General features: G+C 36.0%; 1 protein-coding gene across 1 annotated transcript in view; it reads right to left on the minus strand.

Annotated features, from left to right (window-relative positions):
- Positions 1-18,836, minus strand: part of RALYL (RALY RNA binding protein like) — a 194,267-nt gene that overhangs the window by 93,986 nt on the left and 81,445 nt on the right. The window contains exon 3 of the mRNA XM_021716133.1: positions 13,211-13,243. Coding sequence (XP_021571808.1) covers positions 13,211-13,243 — 33 coding nt within the window. The remainder of the gene's footprint in view (positions 1-13,210; positions 13,244-18,836) is intronic.

The following is an 18,836-nucleotide window of genomic DNA, read 5'->3' on the forward strand; positions in this document are numbered from 1 at the left end:
AGGCAATCCACTCACCTCAGCCTCCCAAGGCGCGGGATTATAGGCTGAGCCACCGAGTCCGGCTAATCTTAAGAAATTTACTGTCATTCTAATTCCAAATATTTGTGGGTTTTATTTCTCTATTTGGACATTTAAGGTCTTCTTATCTACAGTAATCTTAGTTTAGTTTGTCTTTCATTCACTGAGCTGATCACTTTTCTATTGGAAACCTTTTATCTTTCTGCTTTAGGGTATTTTCTTTGATGACATTGTCCTCTCAGTTTTCTTACTGTGAAAAAACCATTAGTTTGATATTCATCTCCTGGAGTCGGGCCCTACTTGCTTTAAAGTCTTTTCTTTACTATTTCCTATCTGTCTTTTTGATCTTTTAAGCTCCTATTTAAAACTTTTTTATTAAAATCTTCATTTCTGCTATAATGTTTTTAACTCCTAAGAAGCTTGTTTCTGTTCTCCATATATTCTTTTACATAGTATTCTTAAATATAGATACAGTGAATTTTCCTATTTCTAGAGGTATTGATTATAAACTTTACTTTTAGTCTTTTTTTTATCGTTTAGCTTAGTTTTGTGTTCCCTGTATTTCCCTTATTTCTATGGAATTCCAATGTGATATTCTTTCATATTATAGCATTTCCTCAAATATCTGGTGATTCTTTGCTGGTTGATCATATTTCAGAGCAAGACACCAAAAACATGGCTGGAAGTTTTATGAGTATATATGTGTATGATGTGTATATGAATGTGTATGTGTGCATGTGCAAAGGGCTTGTTGACTGGATGAGCTCATGGGAGCATGATGTGGCAGGGTCCTAGTAATTTATTGGGAATGTCAAATGTCAACATCTGAAGGTCTTTTGGGACAACTAATTTCCTCAGAGAGAATACACTGCTAATTGCAAAATAAAGAAAAGTTTCATCCTGGCCTAATATTGAAAAACAATGACATTTTAAAGTTACACTAATTTTTCCATATGCCACCAAGGTAGTGGTTGATTTTTTTTTTTCTCAACTGCAAAGCAAGAGAGCAGGTTGGAGTGTTAGGAATTTATGTGATTTCTGTCACTCAGCAAATACCTTGCATATATTAATTTTTTTCTAATGATGAGATCTACTGCAAAGCAAAGGGAGCACCTTGCTGAAGGTGTGCATTTTTTAAGATCAATAAAAAATAAAGAGAAGAAGCTGAAAGGAGGAGGAGGAGGGACAGGGAAACAGGTGGAGGGAGGAAGCAGGAAAAATAGAGAATAGGAGGAAAGAGCAAGAGAAGGAAAGGGAAGAGGAAGAGAGCAAGGAGGAAAGAAAAGCAGGAAAGTGAGAAAGAAAGAAGAGGGAGCAGGGTGCAGGAGGGAGAGTGAGAAAAAAAAGAGAAGAAAGACAAAGCGGAAGGGGTGAAAAGGAAAGAGGGGAGTTAAAGAAAGATTAAGACATAGGTGGGACTTTCCCCATCTTCCTTGATGCGGTCATTGTTTAATGTTTTTGTTATGTCATCCAGCGTCTCTTCTAATATGCCCTTTAATTCAGTCAAAAGGTGCTGCTAGCTATCGCCACATAGAAACTGAACTGCCTGCCTCTGTGTGCCATCATCTATTATTAGTCCCACAACTTTTTACCTCTCTTTCAAGAGTTATCAAGAAATGTTGTATGCTACAGATATCTGTTCATTTTATTTTGTCTTCTTCAGCAGATTAGAGTTCCCAAGCACTGCCTTGTATTATAGATTTCAGCTTATTTGTTTTATCCTCTTTATAACCTCCTTGAAGGCAAAGACAAAGTTTTGTTCAAGGCTTTCCTATTTACTGTGGTGAAGGATCAGGTTTTCACTTTTTAGTAAAAAATTTCCAGTAGATCACAATCTGATTCTTTTGGACAAAATCATGTTCTTCAAACATCACAACAGTATCAGAATACTATAAAGCTTTTAAAATGCTTACTCTTACTTTCTCTACTTGTCTAGTCATGAAATGGTAAAAACAATATACTGGCACTGTTTTACTGAGTCCACTATGAGAAGCTTCAGTCTTCCTTTCTTCTGACATTGTCAAAAATAAATGTCTAAACTTTACAAAATTCTCTAGCAATAATGACTTGGTGCTGTGATCTTTGTAATATGGAAGGAAAGCTCGATATTTAATCAAACTAAGAGGAAACTATTCTGTGGCCCCAGTCTAAGCCATCTTTGCATCTTGCTTGGCACCTACCAGTATGACTTGAACATAATTTTGCACCAAATAAATCTTATATAAATATAACTGATTTAATATTAAAAAATAGCAATAAAAATCCTGGAAATAAAATTTGATTATAATGAAATGTCATCATAACTACCACTTCTTGATTTTAACCCATAGTTTATACTTTAGAGGCTTAATTGCTAAGCAATTAACAGTAATTAATGTGAATTTAAATTAATTATGCAATTAAAAATAATGTGAATTGCAAAATGTTAGAAACATATTTGATAATTAAGTAGAAATAATTTTTGTGTCACCCTTCATCTGACATTGTCAAAAATAGTTGTCTAAATACTTTACTAAATTCTCTAGCAGTAATAATTTGATGTTGTGATCTTTGTAACATGGAAGGGAAGCTCAATATTTAATCACAATAATAGGAAATTATTCCTGTCTAGTAGGTTAGTTTGGAACAGCAGCTGACATTGTTATCATATAATATTTTGCACATGCACAGCGCCCTTCAAACAATGAATTGATGCACTTAATGAAATTGGCCAGCTGCTCATCAAACAAAGGGCAGAGACTATCAAATCTTTTCCCAAGAGCTTCAAACTAAAACCTGGCAAATTAGGAATGAATGCTTTGATTTACTGGACAGCCCCCTAATCTGTGACTTGGCAGTACCCTAACTGTGACTTCTCCTTATAAGGGAATTTGGAGTACTTAACCTACAACAGGCCTACTGAAATTAAAGTGGATAATCAAAGACCCATAATTTACAGGACACATCTTAAAAATAACATCTCTAGAGAGCCTCGCTTTTTAGAAGGCTTTTAGAATTTTCTAGTATCCAGTTGGGCTATAACATATACTTCACTGAAATACCACCTGCATGATATGATAATTTAGCCAATATCTGAAAGAAAGGTCTAAATAAGTATTTCATCTTTAACATGCTTTTACTGAAACTAAGAAGAGACTACATTCAAGGGTTGCCTAATGTTGCATCAAACCACTGGCACATTTTTTCATTTTGAAGTTGAATGTGGTGGTAGCTTCTAATGATACGTTTTGAATGTGATCAAGTAAAATTTTTACTTAGAAAATAATAAGATTTCAAAAATATGAAGCATTTGAGAATTGACTTTTCATGTTAATATCTGCCTTAGTTGGCATGCCAAAGTACAGCCTCTCAATGCATTTTTTTTTCCTGATAAGCTCTTAAATCATAAGTGATGTTTGGCTTTTGCTAATAGTTGGCAGCTATCGATTATACTGTGATAACTGATTTGTTCTGCAGAGTTAAGTAGAAAATTCTTTTGAACCAAAAAGTATTTCTGTACTTTGAAAATGTGATTAAAAGTATTGAAAAGGTCACATTTTGAGATTAATGAAATAAAGATCAGTCACTCCTGTCTGGATGAACAGAATGGAATTGGGAAGTGAGGTTTTAAAACTTTTGCTAGCACTTTTATAATGCAAATCTAGGATTCACAATCCCTCTAAAAGCGATAAATAACTTTTTATGTACATGATTATTTTCCTGAATAATTAAAGTTATTATTTGGACGTTTGTGATGATTCAAGTGCATATGAAACTCAGAAGGGAGCATGAAATGTTAGGATACAAACGACAATCAACTCTTTACGTAAAAGCCCCAGATTGGGCTTCATTCCAAAATGGTTACTGGTATTTTGTGTGTCCTTAGGAAGATATCATCATGTTCCTGTATCTCAGTTTTCTGGTATTAAAGGTGTGATGATATATTTTTTGTCTTTAGGAGAATCAGTAAAGATTCATTGAACAACACAAAGGATAATCAGTACTTTGAACTCTCTAAGATAAGTGCTATTTAAACTACCGGGAAATTATTTAGATCATCAAGTATGATTCAACTGGAAATTTAACTTTCGGTATATTTTGTAGAGCTTTTTTTTTTAATTTTTAATTTTTTTTTTTTTTTTGAGTTAAAGTCTCACTCACTCTTCTTGCCCAGGCTGGCGTGCAGTGGCCACTCCTGGCCACCGCAGCCTCGACCTGCTGGGCTCTGGCTATCCTTCCGCCTCAGCCTTCCAAGTAGCTGGAACTACAGGCACGCGCTACCACGCCCAGTTAATTGTTCGATTTACTGTAGAGATGAGGTCTCGCCAAGTTGCCCAGGTGGGTCTCGAACCCGCGGGCTCAGGCAATCCACTCACCTCATCCCAAAGCGCGGGATTTCAGGTTGAACCACCGAGCCTACCTATAGAGTTTTTAAAAAGACAAATTTATTTTCTTCAAGTAAGCTTAATTAGTTTTATTTTCTTTGAGATGAGTTGAAGGCAATAAATGAATAAAATCAAAGGACTTTATTTATTTTGCATTCTTTTTTTTTTTTTTTGAGTTGGAGTCTCACTCTGTCGCCCAGACTGGAGTGCAGTGGCCGCTCCCGGCCACCGCAGCCTCGACCTGCTGGGCTCCGGCGATCCTTCCTCCTCAGCCTTCCAAGTAGCCGGAATTACAGGCATGCGCTACCACGCCCGGCTGATTTTTTGATTTATTGTAGAGATGAGGTCTCGCTGCCCAGGCGGGTCTCGAACCCGCGGGCTCAGGCAATCCACTCACCTCAGCCTCCCAAAGGCGCGGGATTACAGGCTGAGCCACCGAGCCCGGCTTATTTTGCATTCTTATTTCTAGTGAGTGTTTTCAGGACTGATTTTAAAAGTATATAGGACTAAGATCTTATCTTAAATTGAATCAAAAGCACTCTCTTCATGGAGAATTTCTACATATAGCATCTAAATAATCTCAACCACAACTTCTATTTTATTTACATATGCATCAAATAAATATATCTTTTATTAGTCAGACTATGATGCTCATTTCCAATGTGACTTGACACTTAAAAAAAAAATCCATGTTCCTTGAAAACAATCTGGCAGGGTTGTTACCACTAGGGAATAGTGGTATTGTATACGTTAATATAACTCTTAAGCTTTGTTTTAAATTTGATTTAATAACATCAGGTAAGATTAGTTCTCATGAGTGAGACATTATGCATGTCAAGTTTACTTATTCACTTTCTTATGTTTGAGTATTTGATGTCTATAAATTAGTCAGGCTAATTTAGAATTATGTGACGTAAAGTAGTCATAAATCCTCCATAGGCTTTAAAGGACTTCTCATAAAACTTACTTTTAAAAAATAATTAAATGGTGAGAATGGTTACAACAAAGAGTTTAGAAGATACAACTGGATTATCTAATATAATTTAAGTTACAATTTTGACAGTATTTTATCTTAAACAGACATAGTCTATATGATATCAAATTTGTTATTGAGTCAAATGGATTCAATGATTGACTGGGTTCTCTTTCTCTCTCTCTAATAATAGATTGATTTTTAAATGTCTTAATTTATTATGATTAAAATATCTCCAAGATTTTTTTTTTTGGTGGGGGAGGTTGCCTATGCTATATAACTATGCTGATTTTCAAATAAAACTGATATGAATTGTGACATTTGGCTTAATGTGATGCTTTATTATATGAACAAATTAGATAGTGGTAGAAGTGCTGATAACACTCTTTTGAAATATCATCAGCTATAAAGTACTGCACCACTGCTTTCTTTATAAGCAGAACTTAAATAAATCTATTTAATGATCCTACACATTTTCTTTCCTCCATGTAACACTATATTCCTGCCTGCTATAATCTGCAATTACTTCCTTTTCCCTGAGGAGAACATTTTACTGAAGAAATAAAAGCCATTTCAGTCACAATCAGCCCTCCAGTTTCCTAAGATTTTTTTTTTTAGTTGTAAGGACTGAAGAAGACTCTTTTTTGATGACTCCACTATATTTTATTATTGAACAGTAATGAGTTCCTGCTTCTTAAAAATGCATCCTGGAGCCCATGCGTCCAAGATACCACTGTCAAAATATACACATATATGATTGATTACCCAATTTATTGGTGACATTGTATATGCCATCATAGTACAGTTTAAATGATTTTGACAAGTACAGAAAAGTGTCATTGACAGGTGCAGAAATAAATGATGGGTTTAAGCTTTCAAATGTTTTTACAGCCTTTCACTGAGTGGCAGGTTGATAAATTAAAATTACAGTTGTAGCATCAGGCCTGAAAGCACAACTGCTTTAGATTACAAAAATAGTGCTGTGGAAACTTTTTGTATTCTCCAGAGAAGTAGCCTGCAGGGCCTTGGGGGAAAAAAAGTGAAGTAAGTGCAGTTGCTAAAGAAATCATTAATTTTGTGGTAACACTGTTTGAGTCTAAAAAAAACCCAACAAAATATAGATTTTTAGAAGAAGAAAACTGGCTTTATCACCTATCCCTTTTTCTCTGGAAATGCAGATAAAACTGAAAACACACCATCAAAAGACAGGCAATGAATTGGCCATTTACAATTCCATGAGATCAGATGTGCATATCTAAAGCTTAGGGACAGTTTCTTGTGAACCTTCCCTTAGTTTCTATCTTGCACCTGGATTTTGGCTTGTCACATTGTCACCATGATCCCACCAAGTCTAGCTGAGAAATCTTTAAGACATCACTCAATCACTCAATGATTCTGATATTCTTAAAGACAATGATATTTCACCAAGCATTTTCGTTTTCATCCTTATTTCATTCTATTCAAGTCCTGCATCTTTTCAAGTCATACCTGAACTGATGCACAACTTGGTAAGTGGCTCTGCTATGATCTCACTTTTGTGAACATCACTCTTCAGTGAAAATCAAAACAACAGAAAAATAAATAACCATATGTCATCAAATGACTCTACTTCCCCAGAGAATAAGCAATAAGCTCCTTGCATTGGTATAATTTTTCAATATGTGCTCTCCCTAATCTTGCCAATCTTATCTTTCTCCTGTCTTTTTTCTGAACTTTCCAGTCTTGCTAGACTGGGATGTCTGACATACTGGGGTATATTGCCTTCTCTCTGCTGCCACTTACCCAATTCTTTCTTCCAAGAGTGCCTTTTTAATACTAATTTATTGAATTCTTACTTCACCTTAAGGATAAACCCAGGTCCTGCTTTGTCTTGAAAATTTACCTGACAAACTGGTCCATTTCTTTAACTTCTCAATTCTTAAATTAGGACAGCCTCTTAATTCCTAAATGATTAGTAGAGTAATCATTTGACAGCATTCATATAATCCTGCTTTTGCTTTTTAATGCTCTACTGCCAACCATCCCTAAATTAGTTTGCTTTTCATTTTTTTATATTCCTATTATAAACATTTTAAAGATTGCATTCCATATTTGATATCAATCCAAATACATTCTGGAATTGTCTTCCTGTTGCCATGCTGTTGTTTTATTGCTTTCTTATCTATCTTCCTCAAAGATCTTCCAGTAAGGCAGTCCTTCATTCCTGTGATGATTTTACCCTCTTCTGAACTTAGAATCTGATTCCATTACGCCCTTCCAGAATTCAGCCCATTGCATTCAATTGGTTAAAATTTCTGTGACTCAGGAGAACTTACCTTTTTAGAAAAGATTTATTAAGTTGGGGGGAACCCAAAAAAACTGGAATTATTTTTTGGAGGGCAGGTCCCTTGTAGTACAGGCTTCTCCCACTAAGTAAGTGTCCTAGTAATTCATTTGGCATCAGTGTACTTGCTAGCATTGTTGTGAGAGGCTGCATTTGAATTTTTTTAAAATGAGATTCTTTAATGCATTTGCCCATTTCGAGTGATTTATGAGAGTACCTGCCCACCGGGCACTGAGTGTTCAGCAGGTTTTGACCCAAACAGCATGAACCTTGTGTGTCACCCTCCCTATTCACCTGATCTTGCCTTGAGTGACATTTTTTTATTTTCCAGATGAAAAACCTCCTCAAAGGGAAGTGCTTTGCTGTTGTGGAAGAGGTGACATGAAAAACAGCAGAAGCACTAAAAGGCATCAAAATGCACATGTTCAAAAACTTTTGAGTGGTGAAGAAAGCATCTTTGTAGGTGTATTGCATCAACTAGAGAGTACTTTGAAGATGATTGAAGTTTAAACATGTAAGAATAAATACACAATTTTTTATAAATAAATTCTGGGTTTTGGGGGCTCCCCTCGTATAACCTAATTATTGAACAAACATTTATAATAATTGGTATTTATTTCTTGATTACCATATTTGAGAAACTGTTATAAGCACTTTGATTATTATCTCATTCATAACAATCATAAGAACTAGTTACTATCTTAGGTGAGAAAATAGAGGCTCAGAAATGTTAAATAAATTACCCAGACCACCTGGCTAGAAAGTGACAGACTGAGATTCCAACCAAGGAAATAAAATGACAGAAACTGGGCTCTTAAAGCAGGTGGCTAATAGAATTATAATGTATAGCATCTGTTACTAAATACAACTTCTCCACAAAACATAAATAAAAGTAAAATGGGGTGAATCTTTGACCTGATAAAAACATCAAGTTTTAATAAAATTTTTATAGCAGCATATGTATGTTGAATATTCAAATTCAGTTTCAAGACTGGAAAGAAAAGGAGGAAAGTATCACCCAAGGAAAATGATTTCACAAAATGTAGCTGCTAGCAGTTATGAGGATCAGTTTTGGATGCAGGGCAAGCTTTGCAGCCCTGACAGTGTTCACTCCCTCTTGTTTGGATTTAGAATAGGTCCCTTACATCTCAAAGAATTTAGAAAATCCAGTTTTGGCTGGGCCATGACCTGCTCACCCACTGAACCAGTGCCTCAGTAGAGATAAATATGTGAATTCTGGTAGTTTAATCCTTGATGTAATCTTGAGTATTTTCCAACCAAACTGGAAAATAATTTCTGAGATATATCAATATGACTTTTAAGTTGTTCTGAGTTATTTAAATTATTCTGATACAGTGAAAAATTGAAAAAAAGGGGTTTTTTACCCATGTAAAATAAGCATCCTCATAATAAAACTACTCATGAAAAAACTCATTAACTAAAAAGTAGGTATAAATCAAAGTTTCAGTTTCAAAATAAAACTGAGTCACATTAAAGTCTTCTTTTAAAAAGGTCAGCTTCATGCTGAAAAGGTAAGAAGAAATAATTCGCATCGAGACTTTCCTTTGGTGCCTTGAGTGTATGTTAACAGTGGCTCAGTGTCTGCAAAGTATCAGTTATGTATCAACCATTAGTGATTGTATGTGAAGAGACCCCATGCATTTCTTGACATGGCCTTTTACAATGGGAAGCTCAGTCTTCTTTCTTGTGTGTGGTTTTCATTTAAAAAGCTACAAAAAGTTTTTTTAAGGTAAGACTGTTTTTAAACTAAAGTACGAGTATGTATCTTAGAACCTAAGGTGATTACTCTGTTCTGAATCACTTTTTTAAATGCAAACTTGATGTCTGTTTTCTCTCAGCTTATTTCCAAGATCAGAATGTATTCGATGCCAACTGAAAGAAATCATTTGCCAGAAGAGTTTATTAATTGCTCTAAAATGTAATGCTTTGAGGATGATCAGAATATCACCCATTTATTACTAATTTAGCCGTCAAGCTTAAGCCTGCATTAAAAAACAAGGTCATTTAAAAAATGTTAAGTGAGTAGGATGGGCAAGAATTTAAATATTTAAATTTATTTTGCTAATTTATTCTATTTATAATAATATAAACATATATTTAATATTATATATGTGTAATAAATTTAAATATATTTAATAAATATATTATGTACATAAATTTATATGATACATTTATAATGATCTAAAAGGTATTAATAACAAATAGATATTTATTAAATACTGGATATTTAATTACATTATTTGATATTTTGAAACTTAAAATTTACTATAATCTCAGCCTTATGTCTAGGGAAACATCAGAATGAGACTTTTATGCACTTTAGCATGGGCTGTGTAGAGACTTCCATGGCACTGGTTTTTGGACTCTTTGCATCTATCCTCGTTTCTGATGGGTGAACTCCAAGACAGTTCTAGTTCAATGTGGCCATCTCTACCATATGCATTCAAATCAGAAAAAGACTGTGAGGAGTTATATTTTAAAGATTTTCTGAAGTGATTCCAGAGATGGTTAAATGTCCACTAAAACAACTTGTGTATGAAAAAATGGGAGAGGATGGAAGTGCAACATAAACAACAGCCCCCAGGCATGGCTAGAATCAGAATCATCTAAGTAGCTTTGGAAAACACTGCGTCTATTGGCTTACCCTGGGAGAACAGACTCACGCTCTGGGATGAGCCTTCATGCCTTACTCTAGGTACATTAGAGAGAAACTACATTAAGTGAGGCAGGAAGAAGTTATAGATTGTTTTTTCCCCAATGACTTTGTTTTATTAGTCATTTCCTGGTGCATATGAAGGAACATTCTTTTATCAACGTATAGTTAAAGGTCAGAGACCTGACAGCTCACTCAACTCTTTCACTATTCCCTTGTCTTTCTTATTTAGCAAATATTGTCGTCTGTTGTAAGTTTCTTTGACAGTTTTTTTCATTGCTATTTTCAGATTGAGTTTATGTTGTGACATTTAAAATTTTTATTTCAAAATTAGTGTGGCACATTTATCCAGGGAAGAATTTCATCCCCTAATTTATATTAAAAAGTGATGCTCATTAAAAATATATCTATATTTCTATTTAAGCAATTTAAATGACAATTATTAATGTTCATTATTAAAATCTGGAGCAATCATCTTGCTTGATAGCTCATTTCATCACAATCTTCATTTTTTTTTCCCTATTGTAAAAGCTTCTTTTTGGTTTCCACATTTAATTCAAAGCACTGTCTATTAAATGGAGTTCCAGTCTCTGACCTATTTTAGAGCTCCCTGATTGACTTTTTAGAGCATTGTACATGGCTATACTTTCCAGAACCATAATACTAGCTAAGAAGTATGAGCAATTTCTACTTGCCAAGAACAGTGCTAAATGCTTCATTTAAGTTATTTTATTTAATCTCCATCTCACAAATAAGAACCTGAAACTTGGGAGTTTAATAATTATCTAAACGAATACAGCTAGTTTGTAAGTGTCAGCGCCTATGAGGGTGAAAGCAACTTGTAGAAGTACATAATAACAAATAAATTAAGACACTAACAGACAAAAGACAGAAGTATGCAATATTTAGCAGTGATTTATTCATTAATATAATTCACACATTTTTATTGAACAAAGAATTAAAACTAATGTATGTGAGATGTGCAAAGGACAAACTCAATGTTATGTACTCATATGTCAACTGACACTATAGACCATAGACCATGCATTTATTTCCTTAGGCATGTGACTATGCATTAAAAGTCATAAATTTGAATAATTGTTCTCATAAATAAACTGCTTAGTGGCTGGTGCTCTTATATGTGTTTATTACTTCACTTTCATCCCATCATCTTACTGACCAGGGAAGGAGATAGATTCTTACATACTTTTGGGCAATTTTATTTAAAATAATTTTCTTGAAGGCACATGGAAAAATTTAGCTATAAATTAAAATATCTATTCAGCAGAAACATTTGGATTGCATGTTTCACCCCACTTCATTTAAGACATATACAAAGAACAGCAATATCTTATGAGTGCAATACCAATTTTCCCACTATGAGCATTTGCTAAGTTATTCATCATTCTCTACTGGAAAGTTTTTCTCAGGGCTCTAATACTGAGTGCTAAACTCCTGATAAGTTTAAAGCAAAGTTTACTTTGAGTTTGCCCTTGTAAAACAGAGGTATGCAAAAAAAAAAAAAAAAAATTAATTCCATCTCAAAGTAGTCAGAAGAACAGGAAAGGCTGCAGAGAAACTGCATTAAGTGAGGCATGAAGCAAAGCTATTTCAGCTCTCTTGACTTGAGGGCAGATACATATGCATTCAAAATAAGAAGATTTCTTTGGGTTTAGAGATTTTTAACAATAGAAGCTGATGATCAATGTAGTAAAAAGCATGCTTTAATGATTTTTGGGGGACCAGATCAACCTGACCTTTTATTTTTTATGAAGTCTGCTGATAAAAGTACAAGCTCCATTTTTCTCTTCCACCTCTCTAACAATTATTTTGATTTTCATGATTTGAATGATTTTCTGAAATGCTTTGATGAGGCATAGAAAGGAATTGGAACCATGTTGCTCAATGAATGATGTAAATATTCAAGGGTCACGAACAAGGTAATAAAAGAAAATTGATCTGATCATTTAAAATTCTAACCCCATCCCATGTTTCTGGTCATTAAGCATGAGTACTGTGGCTGCCTATATGCAATTTTTCTTCTCAACAAATAGAGCATAATTATCTCTAAGCTAGAGTTCACGTCTTCCAACACTGTTTGATGCTTTACTATATCAATAACAGCACTGAAAATGCAAAAATTCCTTTATAGGACATTGGAATATATTAATCAAAGGATTATTTGGTGGATAGATTAAAAACAATGTTGCTTATTCTTAGCTCTAAATGACTGAAAATAGTAAATGTGTATTTTTGTCAATCATATATTATTCTTAGGACATATACTGTGTCTCAGAAGGACACCATCAGAAGAGATGACTACTAGTCTTATCTAAATCTGCCTCAGGGTTCCTCAGTTTTGTGTGTTGAGAAGTAGTCAGTGTGAATGAAATGGAGAAATAAAAAATGAAATGAGAAGAGAGAAGAAAAGATAGATATAGATGATGAAGATAGATTTAGAGAAGGAGGTGGAAGAAACACTGAGTAGAGTAGATTGAAAAGAAATAGAGCACAAAAATGGGTCAGCAGACTAGGAGTAGTGAAGTTATGGCTTGGAAGAATTTATAAGACCAACTTAAGCATATCTTTACATGATGAAAATATAGATAATCACTGTTTACCTGGTTTAGCTGTTATGCAAGATACAGGATTTCTTATACACTTACTAGCTGAATTTCTGAGGACACAGCCCAGCCCAGGGAGTATTTTAGTTGTCTTTATAAAACATAGATAGCAATGTTGCATACAATATGTTACAATTTTGAATATGGGGCTAAATAACTAAAAATACCATCTCAGAAACTCTTGTTGATGTGAGTTAAATAATTAATATTTAAAATCTTTAAACATTTACTCACCCAACAGACAGGAAAGGCTCCTTTGATTCAAGTCTGTGAAAAAATATGAAAAAATTATTTTAATATAACAATTCGCTGTGAATTTAAAAATTGCCTTCACACGAACCTGACAGAATTATTATACTTGTTTGGATGAAAATGCATAATTTAGCACCAGTGAAAAGCTATAAATAATGTATTAAGACCTAATCTAGACTGATTCAAATTCTGGCTGGATTACTGCAGAGGCTAAATAAAATAAGAGACCTTTGGAATGGGAACGAGGTATTTAAATGATGCATTAAATGATAATAATGTTAGTCTAATTCTGATTTGCACTCTCTATATCTTTTAATTTTCTTTATTCATGGAAATTTGCTTGTAGACGTTTCAATGTATATCTCTTTGTGATTATTGTAACAGTGAAGAAATTTATAATGTATTTGGTTGCATATTGGCTAAATAATTGATTTCTGGGGTAAATATTCTGTAATGAAGAGAGAAGCAGCATACTCTACGTGGCTATTTATTGGCAGTAACACCCCTTGAAGCAAGGTGTCAGGTCATGGATTAAGTCCTTCTGCCTCCTTTGGGTATCCTAAGAACTGGGTACTTTCTGTTCCTCCTAACATACAAAGGGAATGTCTAGTCCTGAAGTTTCTGGTTAATCGTGACATCTTAAGAATGTCACTTAACAAAAAGTCACTTCTGTGACTTATTTTTCTCATTATAAAATGGCTAGGATTACTTCCAGCTAACTTTCTGATTTCAAAAACTAACTTTCTATTCTTTACAACATAAAAATAAATCAGGAAAGAATTTACTCCTGAATATTTTCTCATTAATAATTAAGTACACATTGGTCAACTTATTCTCATTATAGGGTTCTTAAGATTTGATTATGGGTTGAATGTAGGCAAATTGAAGATATTTTAAACTAGACCCTGGTGTTTAAGATTTTTTTTTTTTTGAGTTGGAGTCTCATTCCGTCGCCCAGGCTGGAGTGCAGTGGCATGCTCACAGCCATCCCAGTGTCTACCAGCTGGGCTCTGCTGGGCTCCGGCGATCCTTCTACTTCAATCTTCCAAGTAACTGGAACTACAGATGCGCACTACCATGCCTGGCTAATTTTTTTTTTAACTAATGCAGAGACAAGATCTCATCAAGTTGCCCAGGCTGATTTTGAACCCGTGGGCTCAGGTAATCCACTCGCCTTGGCCTCCCAAAATGCTGGGATTATAGGTTGAACACCGAGCTGGCTGTATTTAAGATTTTCTAGGGCACTTTCATGTTTTAAAATATTATATTTCTATGTAAATAGTTGTAAGAAATTTTAACTTTGCAACAAACATTTACTAAGCACCAGCTGACTACTTTTTCATGTTGAAGTGGCCAATTGAAATGACTATCGACTTCTGGCAAGATGGTAATGGGACAGCTTGGTCTGTGAGACTCTCCACCGAGGAGATCATAAAGAGAATCTGGTTCTCTCCCTGGAGGCTGCAGATCCCATCATTGGCAGCCTGCTCTTCACTCAGAGCTCGGCCGTAGACCTCGCTGAGGCATCACTGCAGTCCGGGCAGCTACTGTGGCTGCTGCTGCTGCCGCTGCTGCCACTGCCACCATGGCCGGCAGCCATTCCACATCGCCCCGCCAGTGCCTGAGGTGAGCCGCTGCCGCCGCCTCCGAGGCAGCCATTATACATCGCTCCGCCTGTACCTGAGGCCAGCCACTGCTGCCGCTGTTGCTGCTGCCACTGCCGAAACAGCAATTCCACCTTGGACCGTCAGTGCCTGAGGTGAGCCACAGCCACCACCACCAAGGCAGCCATTACACATTGCACGCCCGTGCCTGAGGCGATCCATGACTTCAGACCTTGAAGCCCCTCTGAGCAAGATCTCCTGAGGTCTACTACCACTGGACGTCCTGCCAGGCTGTGGGTCTCAACTTGTGTGCCTCCAGGCAACATCTCCTTCCCCTTAGGGGTGGGAGAGCAGCTGTGATAAAGACCATCTGGAGCACCTGCTGGGGATTCAAGGTAACAACACTGAAAGGGGAAAAATGGAAGCCTGACAGACACAGGTCAGATCTGAGTAGTGAACGGGGCAGTGATGAACTGAGTGATGATCTGAACTGCCCTTCACAGCAGGCCAGGGACAACTGATCCTAACTGTGAACAAACTGACCAGCTTGAAAAGACAGCTAGAAAGCAGAGCTGAAAGGACATTCGTCTTAAATGAAAAGTCTCAGAGTGTGCTTTATTGGTTCTGTTAGTCTACTAACTTGATTCTATTCCTTCTGTTTTGTTCCTCCTCTTTTTTTCTCCTTTTTTCCCCTTCTTTTATCTTGTTCTCTCTGTAAACCATATCTTTGTATAGAGGAATAGCACACCAATAAGGAGGTTGGTAAGCTTGTATGTTAGCAACATTGTATGTTTTAGTTTTTTTGATATGGGAGTTGGTTAGTTTGTAGCCATGGTCTATTGTTTTTATATGTTTCCATTTTTGTCTCTCTCTCCATTTGTTGGTACACTTATCTGTTTTCACCCTTACTCCTCTATCTCTTCACCCCCCTCTTCCCCCCCCCCCCCGCCACTGCCTGCTCCATCTCTTCCCTCTGTTAACCACATTTTATTTCAGGGAGTAAACCTACAACCCCACTGCATGGACAGATTCCAAGGCAGTGAGAAGTGGGTTTCAGATTATTCATACACCTGTCAGTGGATACCAGGACCTGCAGATAGATTCTGAATCACAGCTCCCCCCTTAAGTAAATCTCAAAACTGCAAAAAGGACCACCCACAACCTACAGTGCAATTCCAGAATTGAACAAAGTAAGAGGACATACATAAAGAAGAATAGGAGATTGAAAAAACAGAGTAAAAACAACCCCTCCAGCCCTGAATAACAGAATAAAAGAAGATGCTGACATGGAGGGAAGGAAAAAGTAGGGAGGGGGAAAAGCTGCACAAATGAAGAAAAACCAAAAGAAGAATATAGGTCTCACACAGACCCCTGGGAGATCAGACACTGGGAAAACAGATTCCGGAACATAAACAATGAAGAGCCCCCAGAATGACAGGTCACATGCAACAAATCCAGACATCAAGACATTAATAGAGAGAATTAAAAAAATTGAGGAGAGACAAGAGGAAAACAAGAAGGAGCTGATGTCAGAAATAACAGCAGTAAAGAATACTGTGATGGAAATAAATAACAAACTAATAAGCATCGAAAGCAGAATTAGCCAAGCAGAAGAAAGAATCTCAGAGCTTGAAGACCAAAACACAGAACGAACCCAAACTGTCACAAGCATAGAAAAGAAGCTCAAAAAGACAGAACAAAATATTCAAGAGATGAATGAACACTTCAAGAGACCGAACCTAAGAGTAATTGGGCTTCCTGTGGCAGACAGAGAAACAGAGGTCACACTGGAACAAACATTTCACGAAATCATTCAAGAAAACTTCCCTTATCTCATCAAGGATGAAAAAATTCAAACACAAGAGATTCAGAGAACCCCTGCAAGACAACAAATGAGAAGACCAACTCCCAGACATACAATAATTTGCCTAAACAAAGTAGGTATAAAAGAAAAAATCCTAAAGTCTGCAAGAGAAAAAGGTCAGACTAACTACCAGGGAATACCAATTAGAATAGCAGAAGATTGATCTACAGAAACCCTCCAGGCTAGGAGAGTTTGGAGCTCTATCTTCAAAGTACTAAAAGATAAACAATTTCAACCAAGAATAACTTACCCAGGCAAGCTAAGCTTCATCAGTGAGGGACAATTGAAATCTTCCCCAGATATCCAATCTACGCTGCCCCCAGACCACCTCTACAAGAAACACTTAAGAAAGTATTGAACATAGAAGGAAAGGAAAAAAGAACAACAACGTTCTTCACAAGAGTACAGGCAAAACATTAAAATCACACATGATCCAACTCTAAAACCAAAAGAAAGACAACACTCAAACAGGAAGAACAACAACTCTGTAAGAACATTATGATAGGGATCAACTCTCACATCTCAATAATTAGTTTGAATGTGAATGGACTAAATGCACCACTGAAAAGACATAGAATGACAAAATGAATAAAACATCACCAGGCAACAATCTATTGCCTTCAAGAGACTCAACTCACTAGAAAGGACACTCACAGATTCAAAGTAAGAGGATGGGAAACAAATTTTCAGGCGAATGGAACACAAAAGAAAGGAGGAGTCGGTATCTTAATCTCAGACAAAATACCCTTTAAGCTCTCAAAAATTAAAAAAGATATAGAAGGCCACTACATAATGATAAAAGGTTCAATCCATCAACAAGAAATATCCATCCTAAACATATATGCACCCAACATAAGAGCACCAACTTTCATAAAGCAGCTCCTAGGTAAACTAAAAAAAGATATCAACTCCAATACCATCATAGCTGGGGACTTTAATACCCCACTCACAACCCTAGACATATTATCAGGACAAAAAAATCAGCAAGGAGATCAGGAACCTCAATGTGACTCTAGATCAAATAGACTTAATTGATACCTACAGAACCCTCCATCCAAAGACCACAGAATACACATTCTACTCATCACCACATGGAACGTACTCTAAGAACGACCACATACTTGGCCATAAGTCAAGCATAAGCAAATTTAAAAGGACTGAAATTTTACCATGCATCTTCTTGGACCAGTGGAATAAAAATAAGCATTAACACCAAAAAGGTCCTCCCCAAACCCACAAAGACATGGACACTAAACAGCATGATGCTAAACAACTCCTGGGTCAATGATGAAATCAAAACAGAGATCAAAAGATACCTGGAAACAAATGAAAATGAAGAAACATCTTACCAAAATCTCTGGGATGCCATGAAAGCTGTAGAAAGAGGGGAATTTATATCCCTACAAATGCACATGAAGAAAATGGAAGGATCACAAATTAACAACCTAAGAAGCCACCTAAGGAAGCTGGAAAAGCAAGATCACAAAAACCCTAATTTCAGCAGAAGAATCCAGATCACCAAAATAAAAGCCCAAATCCAGGACATAGAAGACAAAAAGATAATACAAAAAAATCAATGAAACAAAAAGCTGGTTCTTCAAAAGGATAAACAAGATTGATGGTCCCCTAGCTAGACTGACCAAGAAAAAGAGAGAAAAAGCCCAAATAAGCACAATCAGAGACACAAAAGATGAAGTCACATCTGATCCTGAAAAAATGCAAAAGATCATTAGAGACTACTATGTACACTTGTATGGAAACAAACTTGAAAACCTTGTGGAAATGGAGGAATTTCTGTCATCACACAACCTGCCTAGGTTGAAACAAGAACAAATTGAGGCCCTAAATAGACGAATAACAATCAAGGAAATTGACCACATAATAAGAAAACTACCTACAACAAAAAACCCTGGACCAGATGGCTTTCCAGCAGATTTCTACAAGACATTTAAGGAGGAGCTTATGCCAATCCTACTGAAGGTATTCCAGGCATTGAGAAAGATGGAACTCTCCCCAAATCATTTTATGATGCCAACATCACATTGATACCCAAGCCAGGTGAAGACCCAACAAAGAAAGAGAGCTACAGGTCAATATCTTTGATGAACACAGATGCTAAAATTCTCAACAAGATCCTAGC

Source organism: Carlito syrichta, unplaced genomic scaffold, assembly GCF_000164805.1.
Source record: "Carlito syrichta isolate Samal-C Ts95f unplaced genomic scaffold, Tarsius_syrichta-2.0.1 Scaffold308192, whole genome shotgun sequence".
Taxonomy (NCBI): domain Eukaryota; kingdom Metazoa; phylum Chordata; class Mammalia; order Primates; family Tarsiidae; genus Carlito; species Carlito syrichta.